This window comes from Eublepharis macularius, chromosome 15 (assembly GCF_028583425.1).
Source record: "Eublepharis macularius isolate TG4126 chromosome 15, MPM_Emac_v1.0, whole genome shotgun sequence".
Taxonomy (NCBI): domain Eukaryota; kingdom Metazoa; phylum Chordata; class Lepidosauria; order Squamata; family Eublepharidae; genus Eublepharis; species Eublepharis macularius.
Genome location: NC_072804.1, coordinates 32,106,247 through 32,128,165, shown reverse-complemented (window position 1 = coordinate 32,128,165; position 21,919 = coordinate 32,106,247). Strand labels below are relative to the sequence as shown.

The 21,919-nt window shown below is 45.9% G+C and overlaps 1 protein-coding gene across 1 annotated transcript in view; it reads left to right on the top strand.

The window, feature by feature from the left end:
- Nucleotides 1–2,222: 2,222 nt before the first annotated feature.
- Nucleotides 2,223–21,919, top strand: part of TFAP2E (transcription factor AP-2 epsilon) — a 75,611-nt gene continuing 55,914 nt past the window's right edge. The window contains exons 1-3 of the mRNA XM_054999438.1: nt 2,223–2,420; nt 3,340–3,801; nt 6,452–6,503. Of these exons, the coding sequence (XP_054855413.1) occupies nt 2,394–2,420; nt 3,340–3,801; nt 6,452–6,503 (541 nt within the window). The 5' untranslated portion in view covers nt 2,223–2,393. The remainder of the gene's footprint in view (nt 2,421–3,339; nt 3,802–6,451; nt 6,504–21,919) is intronic.

Sequence of the window (21,919 nt, the reverse complement as noted above, 5' to 3'; positions counted from 1 at the left end):
ATTAAATAAAATAGCAAGGATCGCATTTAAAAAATTGGACCATGGAATGTTTATCCTTTGAAGTAAGACCCAATGAAATTGTCTTGCCCGCTGGAATAAAAGACAGCAAACCTGCTCCTGTGCGCCCCCCCCCCCCACCAGCAGTCTCGTCCTTGAGTTCAATGAGCCTTTCTCCCAAATCAGTTGTGCACAAGAGTAGAAATAAGCTTTATAAAAATCAATGAAACTTTCTCTTAAATAAATAAAAAGGCGCACATTTATTTTCAATCTTGACGCAAACCTATCTATCGGTCTATATGTATGTATAAGGAAATATGGTCTCCATTTAAAAAAAATGCCAAGAACGGATTGGGGATCAGATCTAGAGGCTTATTTCCTTGCGTTGCCTGTTTTGGGGGGAAATGGGGTGGGGAGAAGGACCTGGTCTAGGAAGAGTTTTCGAAAGGGAAACTGACGCGAAGACTTTGTCAGTTTCACCAGCCGCGAAAGATGCCCTCGGCTGTTCGTTTTCCACGAGCCTTGCGTGGCGGATCTACGCGTTGCGGTCTCTGCCTGTGTGGGGGGTGGGAGGGGTCCCTCTTTTTTCATATGGAATAAGTAAGGGAGGGAGGGGGGAATTAGCAGTTGCTCGGCCTAATAAAATTAAACCTGAGAGCGGCGTGAGAAGCGGCCTCTGTCTGCGCTCGGCACCTTCGCCGCCCGCCCCTCAGCCCACTCAGGCGAGCCTTGGAGCAGAAACGGCCTCTCTTTCCACTCAGAGCGCACCCCAGATGCTCACCCACCCGGGACAGAACAGATAAGTGGGGCTCGTATTCCCGCCCCTTTTAAAATCCGTCTCCCCCCTCCCCATCTAGTGAAGAGTTTTAAAAACTATGACTTGCTCATTGCAAACGCCCATGTGGATTGAAAGACTTTTTAAAAAACGTCGTCCAGTTAAGCCGGGCAAGAAATAAAAATGCCTCCCGCGCGGTACTATGAAAAAGAACGAACGATTTATGAAAACACATTTCTGCATCATGATATGTAAGCAATTACAAAAGGAAGGGAGGAGATTCAAGGAGCAATCCTAAGCAACTCCACGCTCAAGTAAGACTCGTTTTGTTCAATGGGGCTTACTCCTAGCAAAGTACTCTCAGGATTGCACATTACACGTTTATCAACAAAGAGGTAGGAAGTATTTCTACGTATAGTTTAAAAACATTATTTATTTGTTTTACTTCATTTATACTTCGCTTTTCTTCCCAATGGGGACCCGAAGAGGCTTACACCTATTTTACCATCTCAACAACCCTGTGAAGTAGGTGTGTGTGATGGTTGTTGTGGGTTTTCCGGGCTGTATTGCCGTGGTCTTGGCATTGTAGTTCCTGACGTTACAATGCCAAGACCACGGCAATACAGCCCGGAAAACCCACAACAACCATCGTTCTCCGGCCGTGAAAGCCTTCGACAATACATAGGTGTGTGTGACTGACCAAAGCTTCCATGCCAGAAATGGATTCGAACTCGTGACTCCCACAAATCACTCTGACCACCATCCCATTATAAGTATTATGTGTATTTCACACACATTAGATTTTGAATTCTTGGTAAACTATTCCAATACAGTTGCTGGAGTGATGGCTAGACTGTTAATCCCAGTGGCTATGCAGTGATACAAACGGCTCTCTCTCCGCACACCCAGAGAAATTGCAGGCGGGTCTGAAGGACGTTTCCACCGGGGTAAATACCACGGGGTTCAGTGGGATCCGCTTCCAGGTAGTTGAATGCAGCCGAGCGGTTCGACCTTACAGACTGGTTCTCACATTTCAACCCCCTCCGCGCTCTGTGGCTTTTACTCTTCAATTCACTTAGGATCCCAACCCAACCTCAGACCGGTTTTTCGGAAGGAAATCCCTCGTCTTCAGTCAACTCCGAGCGCAGGATCTCCACCGTCACCTCATTTCTAAGTCGCGGGTGGGGGTGTCAGGCTGGAAACGTTGATGCCCCCCCCGCCCAGAAGCGGAGTCAAGCCCCGCTCGGGTTAAACCTGCCAGGCAAGCGCCGGGTGGCCTGTCTCTTTAAGGCGCGCTCCCGCTTCCCCGGGCGCGCTCCCGCCTCTATAACTGGCGTCCATGGAGTTGCATCGGGCTCAGAGGGAGCGAGAAGGAGTGGGAGCCGGGCGCAGTTTTAAAGGGGAAGCTTTGCATTTCGGGCCGTAACCGCGCCCCCCCCTCCCCGGGAGATCTCTTGGTGACGGACGGGGAGGGGACACCCATGGAACTGCAGGTCGCCGGCAGATTTTAACGGATTCTTTTTCGGGGTGGGGGCTTCTTTCGTTGTTTTTATTATTATTATCCCCCCCCCCTTTTCGGGCACTTTCTCAGAAGATTTTTCCCCCTGACGCTGCCGCCCAGATGTTAGTTCACACGTATTCGACCATGGTAAGTTGGGCTTCTGGTGCCTGAGTGTAGGGGGGTGGGGGGGGAATGCTTTTCTCTCTCGGGCTTCTTCGCGGCGCAAGTTAATTGAAGCAACTCTATCCCTCCAAATTAAGAGAGATTTCACCCTTTAATTTTGGCCAGATGTCAGGGCTCCGGCACGTCCCTGGTGGATGGCTTAATTTTTCCTATGGAGAATTGGGAAAAGCGGGGGGGGGGGAGGTGGAAGCCGAGAGTCGATTACAAAGGGGGGGGGGGAGAAGCGCAAGAAGCGAAGGCGACTGTTTCCCAGGTGCTTGCCGAGGCTGTTTGCGAGGCCAGGCGGCTCAGCCGGGACAGGGGCTGCAGCCGAGAGGTGTTGTGTCTGCTTTGGTCTTGTTTGGCTTCCATTGCCGAAGGAGACAAAACAAGGCGCGGGGGAGGCTCCCGGTTCGGGGGGGGGGGGGTGCACAGCTAGTAAACAAAGAGGCCAGCGGTGCCCAGCGCGGCAGGGCAGGGTCGCGGCACGATTGTCGGCCTGGGGTGCTTCTCGCCCGCAGCCCGAAGCGAAGTTTGTTTCCAAGCAGAAAAGGGAGCGGCGGAGTCCAGCGAGCACCGCCGGCGGAGTCTCTCCCACCCGCCCCGTCGGGCTGCCCCGAAGCCGGGCGCGCTTGAGGAGAGGGACCCGGAGCGGCTTGGGGCTAGAGGCGGGCCGGGCGCTTCTGGGGTTGCCCTCCGGGGAGGCAGCGGCGGGCCAGAGCCGCGGCGGCTGGCCTTGGGCTCAGGTGTTTCCCACGGGGCGCCCTCGGGGAGCCGCCGAGGGGGGCCCCGCGGGCGGTCCCTGCTGCCCAGGCGCTCCTTGCCCCGGGGAGCGACGGCGTGCGCCCTGCGCCGGGGCGGCTTTCGCTGGCTGACCTCCGCCTCTTTCCTTCTGCCTCCGCAGGACCGCTCGGACGGACTCAACGGCAGCTCGGCCGGCGGGCGCCTGTCGCAGCTCTCCTCGCTGAACCAAGCCGGGGCCTATTCCTCCGCCCCGCCGCTGTGCCACACGCCGGCCTCGGACTTCCAGCCGCCCTACTTCCCGCCGCCGTACCCGCAGCCGCCGCTGCCCTACGCGCAGAGCCAGGAGGCCGGCTACCCGCACCTGGGCGACCCCTACGGCGCCATCAACCCCATCCACCAGCACCAGCAGGCGGGCTGGCACTCGCAGCGGGCGCGCCAGGAGGAAGCCGCCGCCGCCGGCCTCCTCTCGCAGACGCACCGCGCGCTCGGCCTGGACCCGCGCCGGGACTACCACCCCGGCGTGCCGCGCCTGCTCCACGGCCTGGCCGACGGCGCGCACGCCCTGGCCGACGGCCCGCTGGGCCTGCACGCGCTGGGCCACCCCAGCCTCGAGGACATCCAGGTAAGAGCCGCTGCGCTGGGGCCGGCCCCTGCAGGCTGCCCTCCCGCCCTCGGGGCCGAGGCGGATGGGGGGCGGGATGGCGCTCAAGGGCCCCCTCGAGAGCTCTGTCCAGCAGGCCCCCTCCTCGCTGCTGGCCCGGAGGAACCCAGAGCCGGGGGGCCGGGTCCAGCTAAGCAGGCAGGGCCCGCGTTACCCTTCGCCCCCCCCCCCCCTCAACTCCAGCAGGCTCAGGCCCACTGGCCAGGAAAAGGCCGGCGAAGCAAACTGGCTGACAAGAGCCCGACGAGTCCAGCTTCTTTGGGGGCCACGATCCTAGGCACGCGTCCCTGAAGAGGGAGGGAGGGAGGGAGGGAGAATGCCCGTCGAACCCCAGAGCTTCGGCGTCGGGGGCGGCTGCGAAAAAGCTGCCCAGCGCAGGCCGATTGTCCCGGCCGCTGTGAGGATGCGCGACTCTTTCCCCCTCCCGCACATCTGAGACGTCTCCAGAGGGAGATTTCCTTGTTGGTTTCCCGAAGATGACGGGACAACGAGGCTTCCACCCGAGGAACTCTGCACGGAATTGCATCTCCCCTCAGATCTCTCACAGTCAATTACTTTCCTAAGTGGGGCGGGGGGAGAAACCCAATTGTGCTGGAGGAGTAAAATTGCTTTTAAAAGAGGGGAACGTTATTTTTCACAAAGCCTGTATTTTTTTAATCCAATTTTTATGTGCATCCTTTCCTTCACATTTGATGTGACGGCAAACATCTTGGAAGTTTTTTGCGAGAGAAAAAGATTTGGGGCTGGGGAGAGAGAAACTATTTCGAGGCCGGCCCAAGTGGCTTCTTTTCTTCGGTGCCTGGCCGAGGAATTCTCCTCCCTCCTGGTTTCAAAACGGTCTCCCCTTCCCTGTCTTGTAACTTCCAAGGTAGAGAACGGGGAGTGGGCAGAAGGTTACAGGAAGGGCCTCGATCCGGTTTCCGACCGGGAGCAGCAAAATTGTGCAGCCCTGAACCAGACAAAAGGGAACGCGGGGCGCAGCGTCGACCCCGCTGGGTTCTTTTCAGACGGGGGCGGGTGGAATCGTCCCAGACTCCCGATACGAACCGAGTTCGCTCCGAATCGGAGCCCCACCGATTTCGCTGCGGGTTGATTTTTTCATTCCGGGTGCAGAGGATGTGAGCTCTGCCGAGCGAAGGGAGCGATCCGGTCAAGGTTGAAGAACTCTGAAGCGCCCTGGCTTTTCATCCCAAGCCCCCCCCCTCCGATTGAATTAAATGGGGTTTTAAAATGCGCTTTTTCTGGAAACTCATCCCTTCCATGGGGACGAAGGGCAGCGTTGCATTCCCTTAGGAAAAAGTCTTTCTGAACTTAGTAGGGCTTACTTTTGAGGGAATATGACTAGAAACTGTGTTCTGGTCCTGTGAGTGCTGTTGTTATTTGTTTTGCATTATTTGACCTGTGTGTGTGTGTAATGAAAGCGAATGTTTAAAAAACAAGAATAGTTTCCACCTAGTCCTCCTTTAATTTATCCTCCATATTTTGCTTCCCTTTTCCTAAACATCTCAACAATTACACTCTGAATTCTGCTTTCCCAAAGGTCCACTTTCTAAGGCCCTTCGCTGTTCCTTCCCAGCTCTTAAAAGCCATTTTGAATATTTTCTTTGTAATGGAGCTGCCGGCATTTCTTACAGGCTGGTAAAGTTGCCTGTTACGAACTTTTAAAGTACTATTCGTCCCAATATGATTTGTGTGTGTGTGCCCGCATAAAATCAAACCTTGTGCTTTAAAAAAACCCAAACCTAACTGCAAAAAACTACTGCTAACTGACTCCTTTTTAAAAAGGAAAACGCTTAGGAAATGTGAGAAAACTAGAAAAAGTAAAGTTTTTAAAAATTCTGTTTTCTTCTGAACAGAGGAATACATTGGGCCTCATCCAAAAGAATAATCTGAGCCTCTCGCGCTTACTCAGAAGCAAGCCCTACTTTGTTCATATGAAACAAAACAGCCCTGTGGCAGAATCTTGTTTTCCTTTCTCAAGTTTGCAATAAAAAAAAGAAAAAAAGTGGGGGTCTTTAAGATGCCACTTAATTTTTGCTGCAATAGATTAAAATGGGGACCTCTTTTGCAATTCGATCAGTAAATGAGGACAGAAACACTGCATTATGACCCAAGAGTTTAAATGACCATTTAAGTCTCTCCCTTTGGGGTTTCAAACTGCTTTGACTTTTAGCTAAATGATGCCAAAGCTCTTTAAAATCACTTGCTATATAGAGCAAACTGGGATTTTTCTTGAGATTTCCCACTCCCCATAAAATAGTATATTCCTGTCTTGTTCAGATGTTAATTAAAAATACCATGTGGCTATTTTTTCCCTCCACTACAAAAATACAAACTAAAATGTCTCCTTTAAAAAAATTGTTAGAGAATCCTCTTTTAAATTCATTTGAAAAATAGGACATTGTAAGACCACCCTTTTAAAAGAGATCTTCAGCATCACCCGATGCAAGCCTCAAACTTGGATATGGATTTTAAAGAAGGAAAAATCTCTCCCCTGTCGAGTTTTGCCTTTATTTTAATTATATAGCACAATAAATGTATATTGACATAAAGCAATTTCCAGACAGGAGTTAATCATTGAATCAAACTTCTCTTTGCTTGCCGTTTTTAGGCTGTGGATGAAACTGGCATGAATCTTTTGGATCAGTCTGTGATCAAGAAAGGTAAGAGATCTCATCTCATTTGGCTGGTGTGTGTGTAGTTGTATTTTTTAAAAACAATGTAATAGATCCAACGCTTCTGAGCCCACGACTTCTATTTCTGCTGCCTCCTTCTCTGCTCCTAAGGTCATCTGCCCACCTTAATGCTCACATTTGGGTCTTGATTAAATCTCTGCTTCTGCCAAGAAATTGAGAAGAAAGCCAATCCTTTCTCCTTTCCCTGTAAGAGGCAGTCATTTGGGAGCCTTGCTGGCTGAATCAGATGAATTGATCGATGCTTTCTAGATATTAAAAAATAATCATGTGAGCACTCGTACATTAGTGGGAGAGATGTTGGTAAGAAAAATACAAGAAGTGTGGTATGTGCGTGTTTGAAATCCTTCCTTCTAGTCCCCACCCCTACTCAAGTTTCCAGCAGGGCCAAAGAAACACCAGCTTTGGCCCTTCTGATAAGAGCACCAGTGCTTCATTATCATTATTGGCATGTTCCTGAGTGGCTCAGCACCTGAGATTTACCCCTCTGCGGAGTGAGAGATAAGGGCTTTGTGGTGATGGTGTTTTTTTTAAAAAACAGGCTTGGGTTTGTGCATTTTCTCCCTCAAGGCATTTTTGGCTGTCGGCGGCTGTTTTTTCTTTAATGTACCCACCACTATGCGCTCTCGATATGTCCCAGTTCCAGTTTGGGGGAAGGGAGGTGGGTGGAAGCCAGTCAATCTTTCCCCAGTGACTTTGCACAAAACCATCCTAGCCTTTTCTTTGAATGTTTCTGCACTGTATATTGAAGTTTAATATGCCCCCAAAGAATTCTTTATTTTGCTTGTCCAAACAGTTTGTCTAAGCTAGAGAACTAGTTGTGAATCTGGACTGGTTTTTTTTTCCTGAGAGGAATGAAGGCACAGCTTATTTATAAGACCTGTGGGCAGGGAGTGTATATTCTGTTTGGCACCCACATGTTGGTGAAATCTTTTCAAACTATGATGGATCATGTTTGCGGATAGCACAGGAGACAGAGTCCTTAGGGAAGTAAGTCCCATGCTAAACACGTAACCTGTGATCTAGGCCTATAAATCAGACAGGCTTTTTAAGAAATATGTGTAGGATCAGGTTGTAAAGTTGTCTATGAATGAACAAGAACAACAAAATAATCCAGAAGTTTGAACGTCCGATTCCCTTGAGGGGAAATTTCTCTGTGAATTCCACCTTTCACTGGCTCTGAGTCTCTCAAAAGCACCAGCAGAATTTTTTTTTCACCTTTCTTCTATCCCACCCCACCCAAGCACATAGAAAAGAACAACAAGCCAGTTCAGCATCTCATGTGATAGAGGAAGGAATGCTGAATATTCTAACAGAGAGGCTATAATTGCATGGAAAAACATGTTGTTTCCAGGCCGTTCAATTACTTGGAATGGTAGTGGGGTATGTGTGTGTGTTTAAAGATGAGAGAGATCGCCTAACACTCCCCCACAATCTCATCAAAATAAACTTGAATTGGCTAGATAAAAATCTGCAACAACATAGACAGATCTATTAACACAACAACAACAACAACGAGAAAAAGAATCCCCTGGGTTGGTGGGAAGTTGAAATCAGAAGTCTATTTTATGCATCTCAACCTCATTCATCCTTTAATAATATCTGTTACAGTGGTAATTCAAGGCGGAAGGCAGAGTGTTGTCTCCCTTTCAACAATGTTAATTTTTACTTTGTTTTTATTGATAGCCTTATTTATATTCCAGAAGGCCACCGAGGTGGTTTTGGAATAAAGCCAGTATTGTGAAGTGGAGAAAGTAAATTAAAAGCAAAAAATTACTGTGAAAACACAAAAAGTAAAATTGAAATGTGGACAGCAGCCAACACGAGCATCTAGTTCCTAACATTTTCCCCAAATAGGATAAAACTTTACCACATTTTACAAGTGATCGTGTCTGGCTGGAAGGCCCAGTCCATAAGAAGAGCACGTTCTTGGCTGGAGCTACTCTGATCCTCTGGATCTCTGATCTCCCCAGGGGTGGATAACAGTGCAATCCTAAGCAGAGCTACTCCAGTATAAGCTCATTGATTTCAATGGGCTTAAACTGGAGTAACTCTTCTTAGGATTGCACTGTAAGAGTCTTTTAATGCTATTTTAAGTTCTTTAGAGAGGAGTGTAATATGCCTACCTGGTGGATAAACTGTTATGCTAGGTGATGAGCACTTTGGGAGGGGGTACGCAATTATTTTCTTGAAATTTTATTGTTTTTGAGTATGAACACCCAAGGGCAAAATTCACACAGCATCAAATTTATTATTGGGGGATTGTGTTTTACCACTCCGAGGCAGCTAATATCAAGTTAGTGCTTTAAAAAATATACAACTTGAATTTTGTTTTTTAAAATAACAATCTGAATTAAACAAAATGGGTTAAAACAACCAATTAATACCTTCAGCAAACTAAGTGCTTTCTTAGGTTTGTCTAATAAATGTACTTTAGTTTGACTCTCAGGTTCAAAAAAGCATAGGTACCAATCAGATTTCCTGAAGGAGTCCGTTCCACAATCTGGGTGCCACTGCAAAGAAGACTCTGCCTTCAGTAACCATCTGCCTCAGTTCCCAAGACAAGACACTCAGAGGTGGACCTCAGACGGAACCAGCTGGCTTGTTGGGCACTTCTATGGGTGGGGGTGTGCTTCATGGTTTGATGAATATTGGCATCAATGTGTGGAGAACTTTGCAGTGGAAAAGAAAGCAGGCCCCCTGCCCCAAGATGCTTACAAACTAGATTTGCTATAAATGATAGAGGTGGGTGGAAATTTATATTTAACAGATGCTTAGTCTTAGTTTTGTAGCTTTATTTTTTTTTTAAAAAAATTAGAAGTAGATTCATCAAGGTGGATCCAACCAGTTCTGTTGGTGCAACAGAGGAGGGGGAGGAGGGGTCCCTACTGTTGATCACAAAGGCTGTTCTAAGGATCCCATAACTTGCATGGTCAAACATGTGGGACCGGGGAAGTTGTAAAAGTGACTAATATAGCTGGCTGGATCCAACCTATTTGCTTCCTGCTCTGTACAATTCATAGGTGATGGTGAACACATACTTGATCAGACCCATTAAGGTCTACTTGGATGGGCTCTCTTGTCTCAGGAGGAAGTCTTTCACATTAGCTACTACCAGGTTCCTTTGACTGGTCATGTCAGTGATTGAACTTGGGACCTTCTGAATGCCAAACAGTAGCTCTGCCACTGAGCCATGGCCCCTCCCCTTAAAGGGTGGTATTGAAACACATGCGCACCCCCTTCGTAACTGATGCCTGTACTTGGGTGGGGACTGATCCTGAGCATCTTGAGTGATTTGTCTGCATATCTGAAAGTTGCTAATGCCGTATTGAAGAAGAACAAATTAAAAAATCTGAACGTCCGTTTTAGCCAATATTATTATGTGCTTGGCATCTTCGCTGCCTGCCCTCCTGTGTCACTGCATTCAAACTACAGATGTGAATGACTCCCCCATAACTCTCCACTTCTAGTAATGGTGCAAGCTTTAATCATTTAACAGGTAGATTTATCAACCGATGTACATCATCCAGACCCTTTTTTAATAGCACAGAGTTCAGATTTTGGTTTCTAACATACCATTGTAAGGGGGAGTAGAAAAACAGAACACTTTCTATGAGTGGTAACTTCCATTGATGTGAAAATTATCTTGCATTTGTGTTCAGATTTTGGCAATAAGTAAACATATTTATATTCTATTAATTAGTTGAAAATTAGAGGGTGAATCAACTTAAAAATTATTCAGTTGGTGAACAATTCTAGCAGTTAGTGCTGTGTGTGAAAGCATCGCAAAATCAATGGGTTTTTAACAGGGCATATTTGAGCATCCTGGTTATATTTTTTTTAAAAATGCTTGGAAATAGTTCTAGATTTAAGAAGAATCTTCAACAGATGTCTCTCTTTCTAGCCTCTCCCACTTAACGTAGTTTAATTCTTAAACCCTTATGGTCAGACTTTCAGTCTAAGCCAGAGATGGGAAAACCCCACTAATTCCCTATTATTATTTTTTTTACTTCCTCTCCAATGGGGATGCAACATAGATTACATTGTTCTCCATTCTATCCTTACAACTAACCTGTTAGGTACGTTAGGCGCAGAGGGTATGACTAGCCCAAGGTCACCCAGTGAGCTTCCATGGCAGAGAGGGGGTTAGAACTTGGGTCTTCCAGATCCTAGTTTGACATTCCAGCTGCTATACTACATTTACAGTGCAATCCTAAACAGAGTTATTCTAAGCGAAACCCATTGAAATCAATGGACTTAGAATGGAGTAACTCTTCTTTGGATTGCACTGGTAATCTAGTGTACTGAAACCTTTTTCTGCCACACCTCCTTCTGCTACTCTTGAGTAACAGTTCACTTCCCCAGAAGGGATTTGGTAGGGTATGGTTCTGCCATTCTTGCATATTCAGTCCAAGATCTATTGGAGTTGGAACAAAGAGGTCAAGCGCTAGACCGTTTTGGGGGAGGAGGCGAAGCAGAAGAGAGTCTGAGTCTGAGACTGTCAGACCCTTTTCACACTACTTACCTGCTCCTGGAACGTTGTGAAACATTGCGCAAAAACCGCAGAAGATAGCATCTTCTTGTGAGAGTTTTGCGCGATGTCGCGCAAAACTCTCACGAGAAGACGCTATCTTCCATGGCTTTTGCGCGATGTTTCGCAACGTCCGGGAGCAGGTAAGTAGTGTGAAAAGGGCCTTTCTCAGAAGTGTATTACCTCCCAAAGATCTGGAGTCCAAGTCCCAGGATGAGTTGGGTTAATTTTTTCCCCTCCAGGCAAAGGTTCACTTGGCTTTTGAAACCCAGGCTCAAAGCCAACCTCCCTCCATCATTTTGTTGCGTGTGTGAGAAAGAAATTGTGTTATTTTCTTAGAGAGGTGATTGTGCTCGTGATAAGAACAATCACAAGCCAAGTTCTCTGGCTACAAAATCTGGGCTAAGACGTTTGTCACTGAAATCCCTCCCCTTCTCTCCCAGTTCACAGACAGTAGAGTCTTGATTCACTAAGGCAGCCCACTCAAACACGTTCTGGCCTGGGATGCTCCCCTGGCTGGTTGTGTGTGAATGGCTGGAACCAAGGCCCTTGTGCTGGAGCAGGGCTTGGGCCTAAAGCTTATGAGATGCCCTGGGGCCTGTCATTCTCTCTCAGCTGAACCTAACTCACAGGGCTATGGTAGGGTAACATGGAGGAGGGAGGTACCATCTATGGAGGAAGGGAAGGGTAAAAATAGACAAAATGTGACAGTCAAGAAGCACTCTGTGCATCCTCAAAGGCATTCTGTTCTTTATCAAGTTGCTGGCTGCATCGCAGCTTGCAGTGCACTCCTAGGCAGAGTTCACTGAATGGGCTTAGACAGAAAAGTGCTCTGTTTAGGATTGCACTGTTAGACTCTTGGAGGACCAGGATTCAGACCCCTCCCCTCACTCCATTATGGCTTTGGCCAGCTCACCTCTGTATAAAGAGGGATGATGAAAACCATCCTTTTCTCTGGCTTGCTTTGTGGGCAAATCACACAGCTGTATTATGATGCGATATAAAATGTCATCACTGGGTATGGCATTTATTTTCTCTTTTCTCATTCCCCCAGCCAAAACAAGATCCGCCCCCCCCCCCACAAATTTACCTGCCACCGAACAGGGAAGCAATTCCATTGGCAGGCCCAGGTGTTTGCTAGGCTTCTTTGGCCCCGGGGGAGATGAATTTACAAAGTAATCCAAGGTGACAGGATACTTTTCAGCGCCTGGGGAGGGGGGGTCCCCTTTGGTTAGCCTCTCCATGTCTAATCGAGGAATAGCAAAATAAAATAAAATTTAAAATTTAAAAATTATTTTGCTGCTGCCCGGTTCTAGAGCATTCCGTTAAAAACACTTCCCAACCTAACATCCATAACATTTCAAGGCAGGGCGCCCAGCGGTTGCCAGGTCTTGAAAGTAAATTTCCCACTTGTACGCAAGATCGCAGCCTTCGAATGCATTTAACGACAATGGCCAAAAGTCTGGCGGCTTAACGCGGAACTTGCCGTGCTTTTAGCTGGAGGTGAATATTTTCAGGAGACTTTTTAAGGGGCACAGTTTCTCAGGAAGCACCGCAAAGGAAAGGGCTCCCCACCGGTTTTTTTAAAACTAAGTTAAAGAAAGGGAGAAGGGTTTTTGTGAGTGGGGGATCGTCCGTATTTGGTAGAACCCTCTTTGTCAGCGCAATTAGGAGTTTCTCCATAATAAGATACGTGGCAAGAAGGAAAATGAGAACTAGAAAATGAAAAATCGCAGCAAAACAAGCTCCCCAAAGTTTCCTGGATAGTTATTCCATTCCTAGAACGAGAAACGGAAAGCAATCGAGTGGTGGTGAAATATTCCCCCATGGGATGGTGAAATCGACTACTTTTCGGGTTGGTACCTTGATCGGTTTGGAAATCTCGTTGATTTCCGCCGGGTTGAATCCTAATAAATGTGAGCTGGTCCGGCCGTGTCTTGAAGCGCGTGTGTGAGTGTGGATTACTAACCAGAGAAAATGGAAGAATTACCGCGGAAGGGATTTGAGCCCAAGGGTGAAATTGACCCGCCGGATTTCAATGTGAGCGAAGCAGCAGCGGGGCGAATTTGCGCTCCAGACCTGACCTGCGGATGGCAAAGGCGGCGGATCTTCAGCGCTTTGAGGATCGCTGCTGCGCCTCTCCTGCACGAGGAAATCCCCGGGGAGCAGCAGAAAATCAGATCGGGGGCTGAATACAAAGCCAGGGGGGCTCTCCTTCTCCGCCCCGCTTTTTGACCGGGGAGGGGGTGTTGCCGAGCAAGAACGAACAACGACCCCATTTTCTCAGATCTGACAAAGCACGCTTACTCAGAAGTAAGCGCCACAAAATCCAAAAGGGATTATTCCAAACGGAGCATAGGATTTATCCATCTTTCCCCCCAACAATTTAAATCAAACCGATCATTACTAAAAAAAAAAGGTTTCCCCACCCCATCAACGCTCAGCTGCGATCCAGAGACTTTTCAATTACCTTTAAGCCTAGCCGAAATTAATCTGCTTGAGTAACACGGGTGCTGCACCGAGTTTCTCTTTGTGTTTTTACCCGGGAGTAAATCCCGCCGTAGTTAGTGCTTAATCCCATCTCATGGCCAGCCTAAGGCTTACTTGGAAGTAAAACTCACTGAAATTAATTGATTTTGAATACACGTGGCTAGGACGAGGCGGCGATCCTCCTGCGGGTTTCCCAGACTGAGCCCAGGGAACCAGATTGTGAGTAAATGCTTATTGGGTTGGAGCAGCGCAACATGACTTAACTTTATTTGGATCAGGGTTTCCCTCTTTCTCTCAGAACCTACCCCCATCCCCATCAAAGCTAAACTCCACTGCCACAAATAAATGTATATTTCTTTTGCAGAAGCAGCCACTCTTCGTGTCTATATATATTAGAAAAGATACAAAACTCCTCTCTATTGATTAAGGACATGTATACCTGGCCGTGTATACTCAGAAGTAAATCCCACTGAATTTAGTAGCACTTACTCCCAAGTCAGTGAGTTTAGGATGGGGGGGGGGGATGTTAAGAGAGAGTCCCAGCCCCCTCCCTCCCTCCCTTCCATATAGGCTACACTTTTAAAACAACCCAAATCGTGCTTCAGATGGATATATTTCTTTGCATTAAAAAGATAAAAAGAAAAAAAATTAAAAGAAACACCCTGTCCCAGTTGGTTGTAATGTAAAACATCTCCATTTTTCCCCTGGGTGAGAGGGTAAAAAAGTTGGATGTGTGGGAATGAGCGGAAGGAAAATACTTCAAAATAGCTGGACTTTCATTTTCTTCTTGGCCTTTATTAGCATCATAGTTAATTCTGTTAACTGAAAATCCTGTCGTGGGGAAATATTAATTGCAACTGGTCTGGACAACTAAAAGTGAAGCACCCACAAGTGGTTAACCACAAGAGGTTCACATTTAGTAGCTTTTGCTTAGCTGTTGGCTGGTTGATTCTTGGAAAGGAACAAGCTGGGCGTGTACCCATAGGGCGAGTGCGTGTATTTGCAATATCACGCACAGAACTGTTTTTCTTTTAAAAGGCATATGCAATATTTATCTATTTATACCATGCTTTAAAAATAATTTGCACGTGGGCAGTAAAATTTGTCACGTTGGCAACTTGCCAGATTATGAAACTTATTGAGGGGTGTGTGCGTTGGTGCTAATGTATCTATCATCAGCAAAGAAAGAAAGCCCTAGCCTTCAAGAACTTGCAATAAAGTGCTGAGAACATGAGCAGCCTTACATAACTTATATGCAGGCATTTTGTTATTTGAACGTAAGCACTATTTTTTTGATCCTTTTGAATTTGCAACACGAATTTCAACTTCCATATGGATAAAAAAGTGAATCACTCCTCTTCAGACTAATCTACTTCACAGGGTTATTGTTACTGTGAGGCTAGGGTAGGCTTGATTTTTGCAATGAACTGTTTTGTTTGTTTGCTTGTTAATTTATACCCTGCCTTTCCCAACAATGGGACCCAAAGTGGCTTACAGCATACTCCCCTCCTCTATTTTATCTTCACAACAACCTTGTGAGGTAGGTTAGGTTGAGAGCATGACTGGACCAAGGTCACCCAGCAAGCTTCTGTGGCAGAGTGGGGATTCGAACCTGGTTCTCCCAGATCCTAGTCCAATGCTCTAACTACTCCTCCGTGCTTTCCCCCTTTAAGCAGCCAGCATTTCCATTGTTAGTTTTCTTTCTGATATTCGAATATGAAGGACAGATCTAAAAATAATGGCAAAGCTCTTGGATCACATTCCTGCTACATGGACAGATTCTCTCTGGGCAGCAGGGTATAATTTGCCATCTCCTGGGCAGAGTTGCTGGATGTGTCTGAACACATTTTCACTGTGCCAGACGTTCCCTCCCTCATAGAATTAGTTGTGGCTAACATACACTTCTCCCCGGGAATGCGGCTATGGACAGCAGAGGGGTCCTGCTGTGTATGGACCTGTTTATTCCTTAAGGAATCTTCCAAGTCCTTTCCAAAAATTTAGTTTTTGTTTTCAGCTAAAAAGCAAAACAGAAGTTGATGTGCCTTTGTCTGAGAAACAGCTGTGATACTAGGGAGTTCATTATTTGATTTATACCCTGTTTTGTCAGAATGCGGTACCATGCTCCATCAATAAAGACAGACTCAGCCTTCAGTGCTTCAAACAGGGAAAGACAAGACCAGCCAGGGAAAGGGAAGTGGAGGAAAAGGACAGAGGCCTTTTCAAAAGGGTCAACACGATGTTAGAATATCTATCCAACCGGGGTTGGGTTGAGAATTAACCAAACTGTAGGTACTGATGGCTTCCAAATGAGTTATGTGCCCTGAGTTGAGTGTTTTTGGGAAGTGGGTATTTTTCCTGCATCCCCACTGCCTTCGTGCACCGTCTGGAGTTTTCCTGGCTTTTCTTTCTCTGACCTTTTTAGCTCTAAAGTTTTGGGAAAGGTCACAATAAAGTCTGGATGGTTGCTGTGAGTATGGAAAACCCAAATTTTCCTGCCCCCACATCACAATTTTCCCCTGAACCTATCTCTGTAGTAACCATTTCCTCCCCCACCGCTGGAGGCTTTTTATTTTTTATTATTTTTTAAAAAATTGGCACTAGAATATTGTTATATCGATACACTGTTGTTACAATAGGTGTAGCAGGTTCTATGAATTTTTATTTTATTTTTTAAAAAGAAGTCTCTAGCCCTTGCAGAGATATAAAGAAAAAGGTTTATCTTTGTAACCAAAGGGGCTAGAGGCTTACTTAAAAAAAAAAAGCTGGGAATTCAGAGAACCTGCTACGCCTACTGTTACAATGATATATCAATATAATGATATTCTAGTGCTTATTTTTTTTAAAAAAATGGCAAAAGCTCTGTTGGCCAAGAAGAGGGGGGTGGCCACTTCTGGGCGGTTGGGGCAGGGAAACTTGGGCAGGGGGACTGCCATGTGGAAATTACATTGCTGTTATGCTGTTATGCAGCACCAGCAATGGAGAACCACAAAATACCATCCCTGTGTGAAAGGCCAGAGGACTTAGAAAGATGTCAGGAGTTTGAGCCTAGTTTGACATGCTTGTTTTAACCTGTAGGGGAGCTCCTATCTGTAGCTTCTAGGAAAAGTTCTACCTGGATGATTTGGCTAATTATATAAAGTGGATCCTCTGCCACAGGGACAGATTTCTTATGCCCTTAAAAGGCATGTAAAAGAGGGGATTGGGGTATATACTGAGAAGAGAAAGCTGTCTCTCCCCAAACGCCTTATTTCAGGGCCAGCCCCGCCCCGCACCAAATGATGCCCCAGGCAAAGAAGGCCTTCACTGCCCCCCAGCTTTGGATTCTCAATTTTTAAAACCGAATTTGTCGCACTTTTCATGGTTTTGATGCAAGAGGTCAAAGTAACTTAAACTTCTTAATGGTTCTGTCTCTCACAGGGGGCTCAAAGCAGAAGGGGGAGGTACCATCTTTGGTCATTTTCTCACCAGTACATTGTGCCTTCTCCATATCTGCTTACTTTCTCCCGTGTTTCAATACACAGTTTGCATGTGTCCTGTATCCAGGTGAGGGCCCTAAATGGCCCTTACTACAAAGCCGCTGAAACAAGGGAGTACCCATAGCAAACAATGGGTCATGGGGCTGTTTTGTTTTTAGCTGTGTTTAATACTGCCTTGATGTTTTATGCATGTAGCAAAAGATGTCAGCCACCCTGTTTTCAAATGGAAGGGCGGGATTAAAATTGTAAAACAGATGAATAAATACATGATTTTGTCCAGTGTAATCAAGAGGTTATTGTAAATGCTCACAACGATTTGGAATTGCACTTTTTTAGTGTGGAGGGGGAACATATTCAAAATCTGTGAGATAGGTCAGGCTGACTTTGTGTGACTGACCCAAGATCACCCAGACATCTTCTTTACATCAGGCTTCCTGTGTATTCAGCCCATGAGGACTGGGTTCGCTTTATCCATTTGTTCTAGCCTCATGCTGCTTCAGTTCTTTAATTCTACACTTTGAGGGAGTTGAACTAAAGTGATGTCTGTTTTTTATTTCCGCACTAGACAAATGCCCTGTTTCTGCTGCAGGCTTTGAGGACTCTTCAGTTTCCTCAGTAGACCAGCTGTGGACTCCTCGCTTTCCTCAGTCCATCAGCTAAGGACCGGCTTGGCTGAGGCCAGCTGACTGGCAGAGACCTCATTTTTGTTTTGTTTTTTGATCTTTTTTAATGGCACCAACATTGCTATTTACGCATTCTACCCTTCAAAAGGGTCTGGTTTAACTTTGCTGGGGTTAAAAATGGGGTATGTGTGCAGGGAGAAAAGGTGCAGGAAAGCGGAGGAAAAACCTGTTCTGTGACAGTTGCAGCCTTTCTCAGTGAGGAATGCAAAAAAGTCTAGGAAGCTGTTTGGAGCCTGAATCGGGGTATTTTGACCATGTGTGCAGAAGTTAATGCAGTATGGAGCTAGAATCAATGCAGAGTCAATGAAAAAGCCCAGCGCAGAAAAAAACTCAGCAAGAGTTGGGAATTCAAACCTGGGTCTTCCAGATCCTAGTCTAATATTGTAATCAATATACCCCATTGGCTCACCTAAATATCCAAAAGTGATATCTACTCTAGCATTTAAGGTTTTGAATGTGGGGAAATTGATTAAATGAACAAGATCACCATCAAAGCGACAGTTTGCTCACTTTAAAAACTTTAGCTGAAAGACTAAACTCAGTCTGTTACTGTTTTAAGAATGAAAAAGGGAAAGACTTTTTCTCATAAGTAGCATTTTGTTCTATCTAATAATTGTTTAAATAATAAAATCTTACTTGGAAGGCATCACTGTGTAGAAAGTAGCATGAAATCTACCGAATAGATTGATACCTAATAGATCGATAAATATGCTCCTCCCCCACCCCCAACACACTGTGTGTACATGCAATGAAAAACCCAGATTGGCTATGGCTTCTTACTATATGCATACCGTGTGTTCACAAAGTTTTTAAAAAGTGTTATATGCAGGCATGTATTCTGTGACAATTCATATGTGAGGTTCATGTTTAGTATTATTCCTTATTATTTAGAAAGGGTTTATTTCCCCTTTATGCTCAGGGAAAAGCCCTCAAGCTCGTCACAAAAATGATAAAACAGTCACTAAATAACAGTTTAAAAACATCCTGTGCCATCCTAAGGAGACTGAGGGCCAAGCTACACATGACGAATGACACTTGAACGGCAAGTGGATTGAGTGGAGGGCAAGTGAACAGGGAGAAATACACTTGCCGTTCAAGTGTCATTCGCCATGTGTAGCTTGGCCCTGAGACCCTTCCAATGGTCTTAGAATGGTAACTTCCAATTAAGTCAATGGGCTTAGAACAAAGTAACTCTGCTCAGGATCATGCTATTTCTGATCTACAGTATACAAGAGCATTGTATACACCAGAATAATTCAAACCAAAAGGAGTATCAAAAGCCTGAGAGAATAAACATGTTAACAACACAGAACGTGAAGTAAAACATAATTCACACAAGCTGAATGTCTCTGAGGAGATGATTCCCTAACTGAGGGCCAAACTACAAGTGACGCCTGACACTAGTTGGACACTTGTCAGCTTCCCTCAAGTTTTGTTGGGAAATGTAGGCAGCTTGGAGGAATGTTGGACAAGTGACAGTTGAAAAGTCCATTGGACAGCAGTCAGAGAGCCAAGCTGCAAGACCAGGATGCCTACATTTCCCATCAAAATTTGAGGGAAGCTGACAAGTGTCCAACTAGTGTCAGGCGTCACCTGTAGTTTGGCCCTGGGGTGCCACATATGGGTGGCCTAGCAGGAACAGACCATTGGTCCATCTAAGACAACATCTGTTTCACACAGAGGCCAACCAGATGCCACGAGAAGGCTTAAAAACTGGGCATAGAGACAAGGCTGCCCCTTGTTGTCCCTCCCCCACCAGCAACTAATATTCAAATGTTAACCGCCTCAGAACTTGGTGGTCCTATTCAGTTATCATGGCTGTTAAGGGGCCTGCCCTCTGTGAATTTGTTTAATCCCCCATTAAAGCCATCCAGTGCAGAGGCCATTACTACATCCAGTGGCAGGGAGTCTCCCAACCTACTGACTCTTGGAGTAAAAGCGTTCTTCATATTTTGTCTCTCTTGAATTGACTGCCTGTCAGCTTCACTGGGTGCTCATGAATTCTAGTATGATCTGAGAGCGGAATGAAAAACTCTTTTTATCCCCTTTCTCCTTCTCATGCATAGTTTTATAAGCCCTCTTTCATGCCACCACAGAGAAAAGCCTGACTCTCGGGTTCACTGCCTGTCAAACGGAAGGGTCACAGAGCGCAGAGAGTCCAAGAACAAGTTCATATGGGATCAGGCAATACCCTCTGCATATAATTTTGTAATTGGCAAAGTGTAATTTCCAAACAAACCTGTGTAGAATTTGCCTTGGATAAGAGCAGTGCAGAAACTCCTTTTCTCCATTTTTAATTATGCAAAAAAAAATTATCCCCTTTTTGGTAACTTTTTGGCACTCTGATAACAAAAACACAAAAGTTTGCTTATTAATTTCAGTTGTCTTCACTTGCCCTTAGTGGTGTCAACATATAGCCTGCTGCTATTGGCTACATAACACAGTGTTATTAACTAGTTGTTATTATGGGTAGGATTACCCATATGACCAATCAAGGAAGGTGGAAGAACAGCATGAAAAGGTCAACAACTGTGGGAAATAGTGGAGTGGGACTGCCTTAGGAATAGGACTGAACATTTGTACAGGTGCAACTAAATGATATTCCACTCAAATTACTTGTTTTGACCCCAAACTTAAACTGAAGACAGCTGTGGTTATAGCCAAGCTTCTCTTCTCTTATTCCCTTTTTGTAGTAGTTAGGAAAGCAGGCTGTGATTGCCGATATCAGCCAGGAGCAAGCCGTAAATATCCTCCATAGCACAAGTCTTTTCAGACAGCCACAGCATGTGCAGAGACAGAAAGGGAGGCTGTCTGGGATGCATTGTATTTCCTAATTTACTACCAGCTTTTTGCCCCAATTCCTTCATCTGCTTTAGGCCCACCAAGCCCTGTCATTAGAACAGCTCAACTCTGCATAAAATATATTCCCAATAAAAACTTTTATCGGAGCATCGTTGGGAGGGGTAAGGAAGGCAATCAATTTATGGGGTGGCATGAAGATCATACCAGGCAATGGAATATTCAAGCCCTGCCCCTAAGTTCCTTTAGTAGTTTGTCAGGCAAGGGGAAAAAAAGAGAAAAAGAAAAGGTCATTGAAGGGTATAAATCATATATCTGGAATGGATGTACTTCGGATGCCCTTGCACCACTGCAGGGCACCACTGATTCACTCTTTGTACATTAAATAAGTGACAGCAGGAAGCAAGCAGCCCTCCAGAAAGAGGTAGGAGCAGGGTTTTTTAAAATGCACAACCAGACAGTTTGGGGTGGGGGGGGGTGCATTTCCAAAATAACGTTTGCGCAGTTCAAAAATGCGTGTCGTCTGTCATATTCCCAGTTCTGAGGGTTTTCTCCCATGCTGTGCAGCCTTCCAAATGTCATGGAATGTGATCTAAGCAGAAGAGTATGTGTGCATGCCCAAGGAAAATGAGCAGGTGTGCTGTGGCAGCGCACACTGTGTTCGTGAATTACAATCATGTAATCACCCTGCAGTTTCAAACTTTCCTTTTAAAATGATCTGGGTAGGAAGTAACCAGGGCATCACCAAGGAATATTTTATATTTAATAATAATGCTGTTTAGCATTTGTATAGCTCTGTCGGTGTTCAGTTATCACAGTCATCTTTATCACAGCCCCGTAAAACAAGATAGTATTTATTTTATCCCATGTTGCAGACGGGAAGATCGAGGCTGAGAGAGTGATTTGTCTTAGACGCACTTAATTGCTTTTGTCGCAGAGGTCAGATCTGAACTGGCAGACTTGCACATCACAGCTTTTCTCTCAGCTACAGTGCAACAGCAGCTTAACTGGGAGTCGATTTGGGTTGAAAAATGAGGTGAAAGTATATGGAATTAAATAGATGGATGAGTCTGGTTCGTGTGTGTGCTAAGTTACCAACTCCAGCTTGGGAAATTTCTGGAGATCTGAGTGTGGGGCCTTAGGAGGATGGGATTTGGGGAGGAGAGGGATGTCTTCAGGGTATAATACCACTGTGTCCACCCTCCAAAGAAGCCATTTTCTCCACAGGGAACTGATTTCGGTAGTCTGGAAATCAGTTGTGATTCCAGGATATCTCCTGGCCCAATCTTGAGGTTATATGCTTACTGCAGTGCTGAACTCCCGACCTCAAGCGATCCGCCGGCCTCAGCCTCCCGTGGTTCGGGAGGCTGAGGCCGGCGGATTGCTTGAGGTCGGGAGTTCGGCACT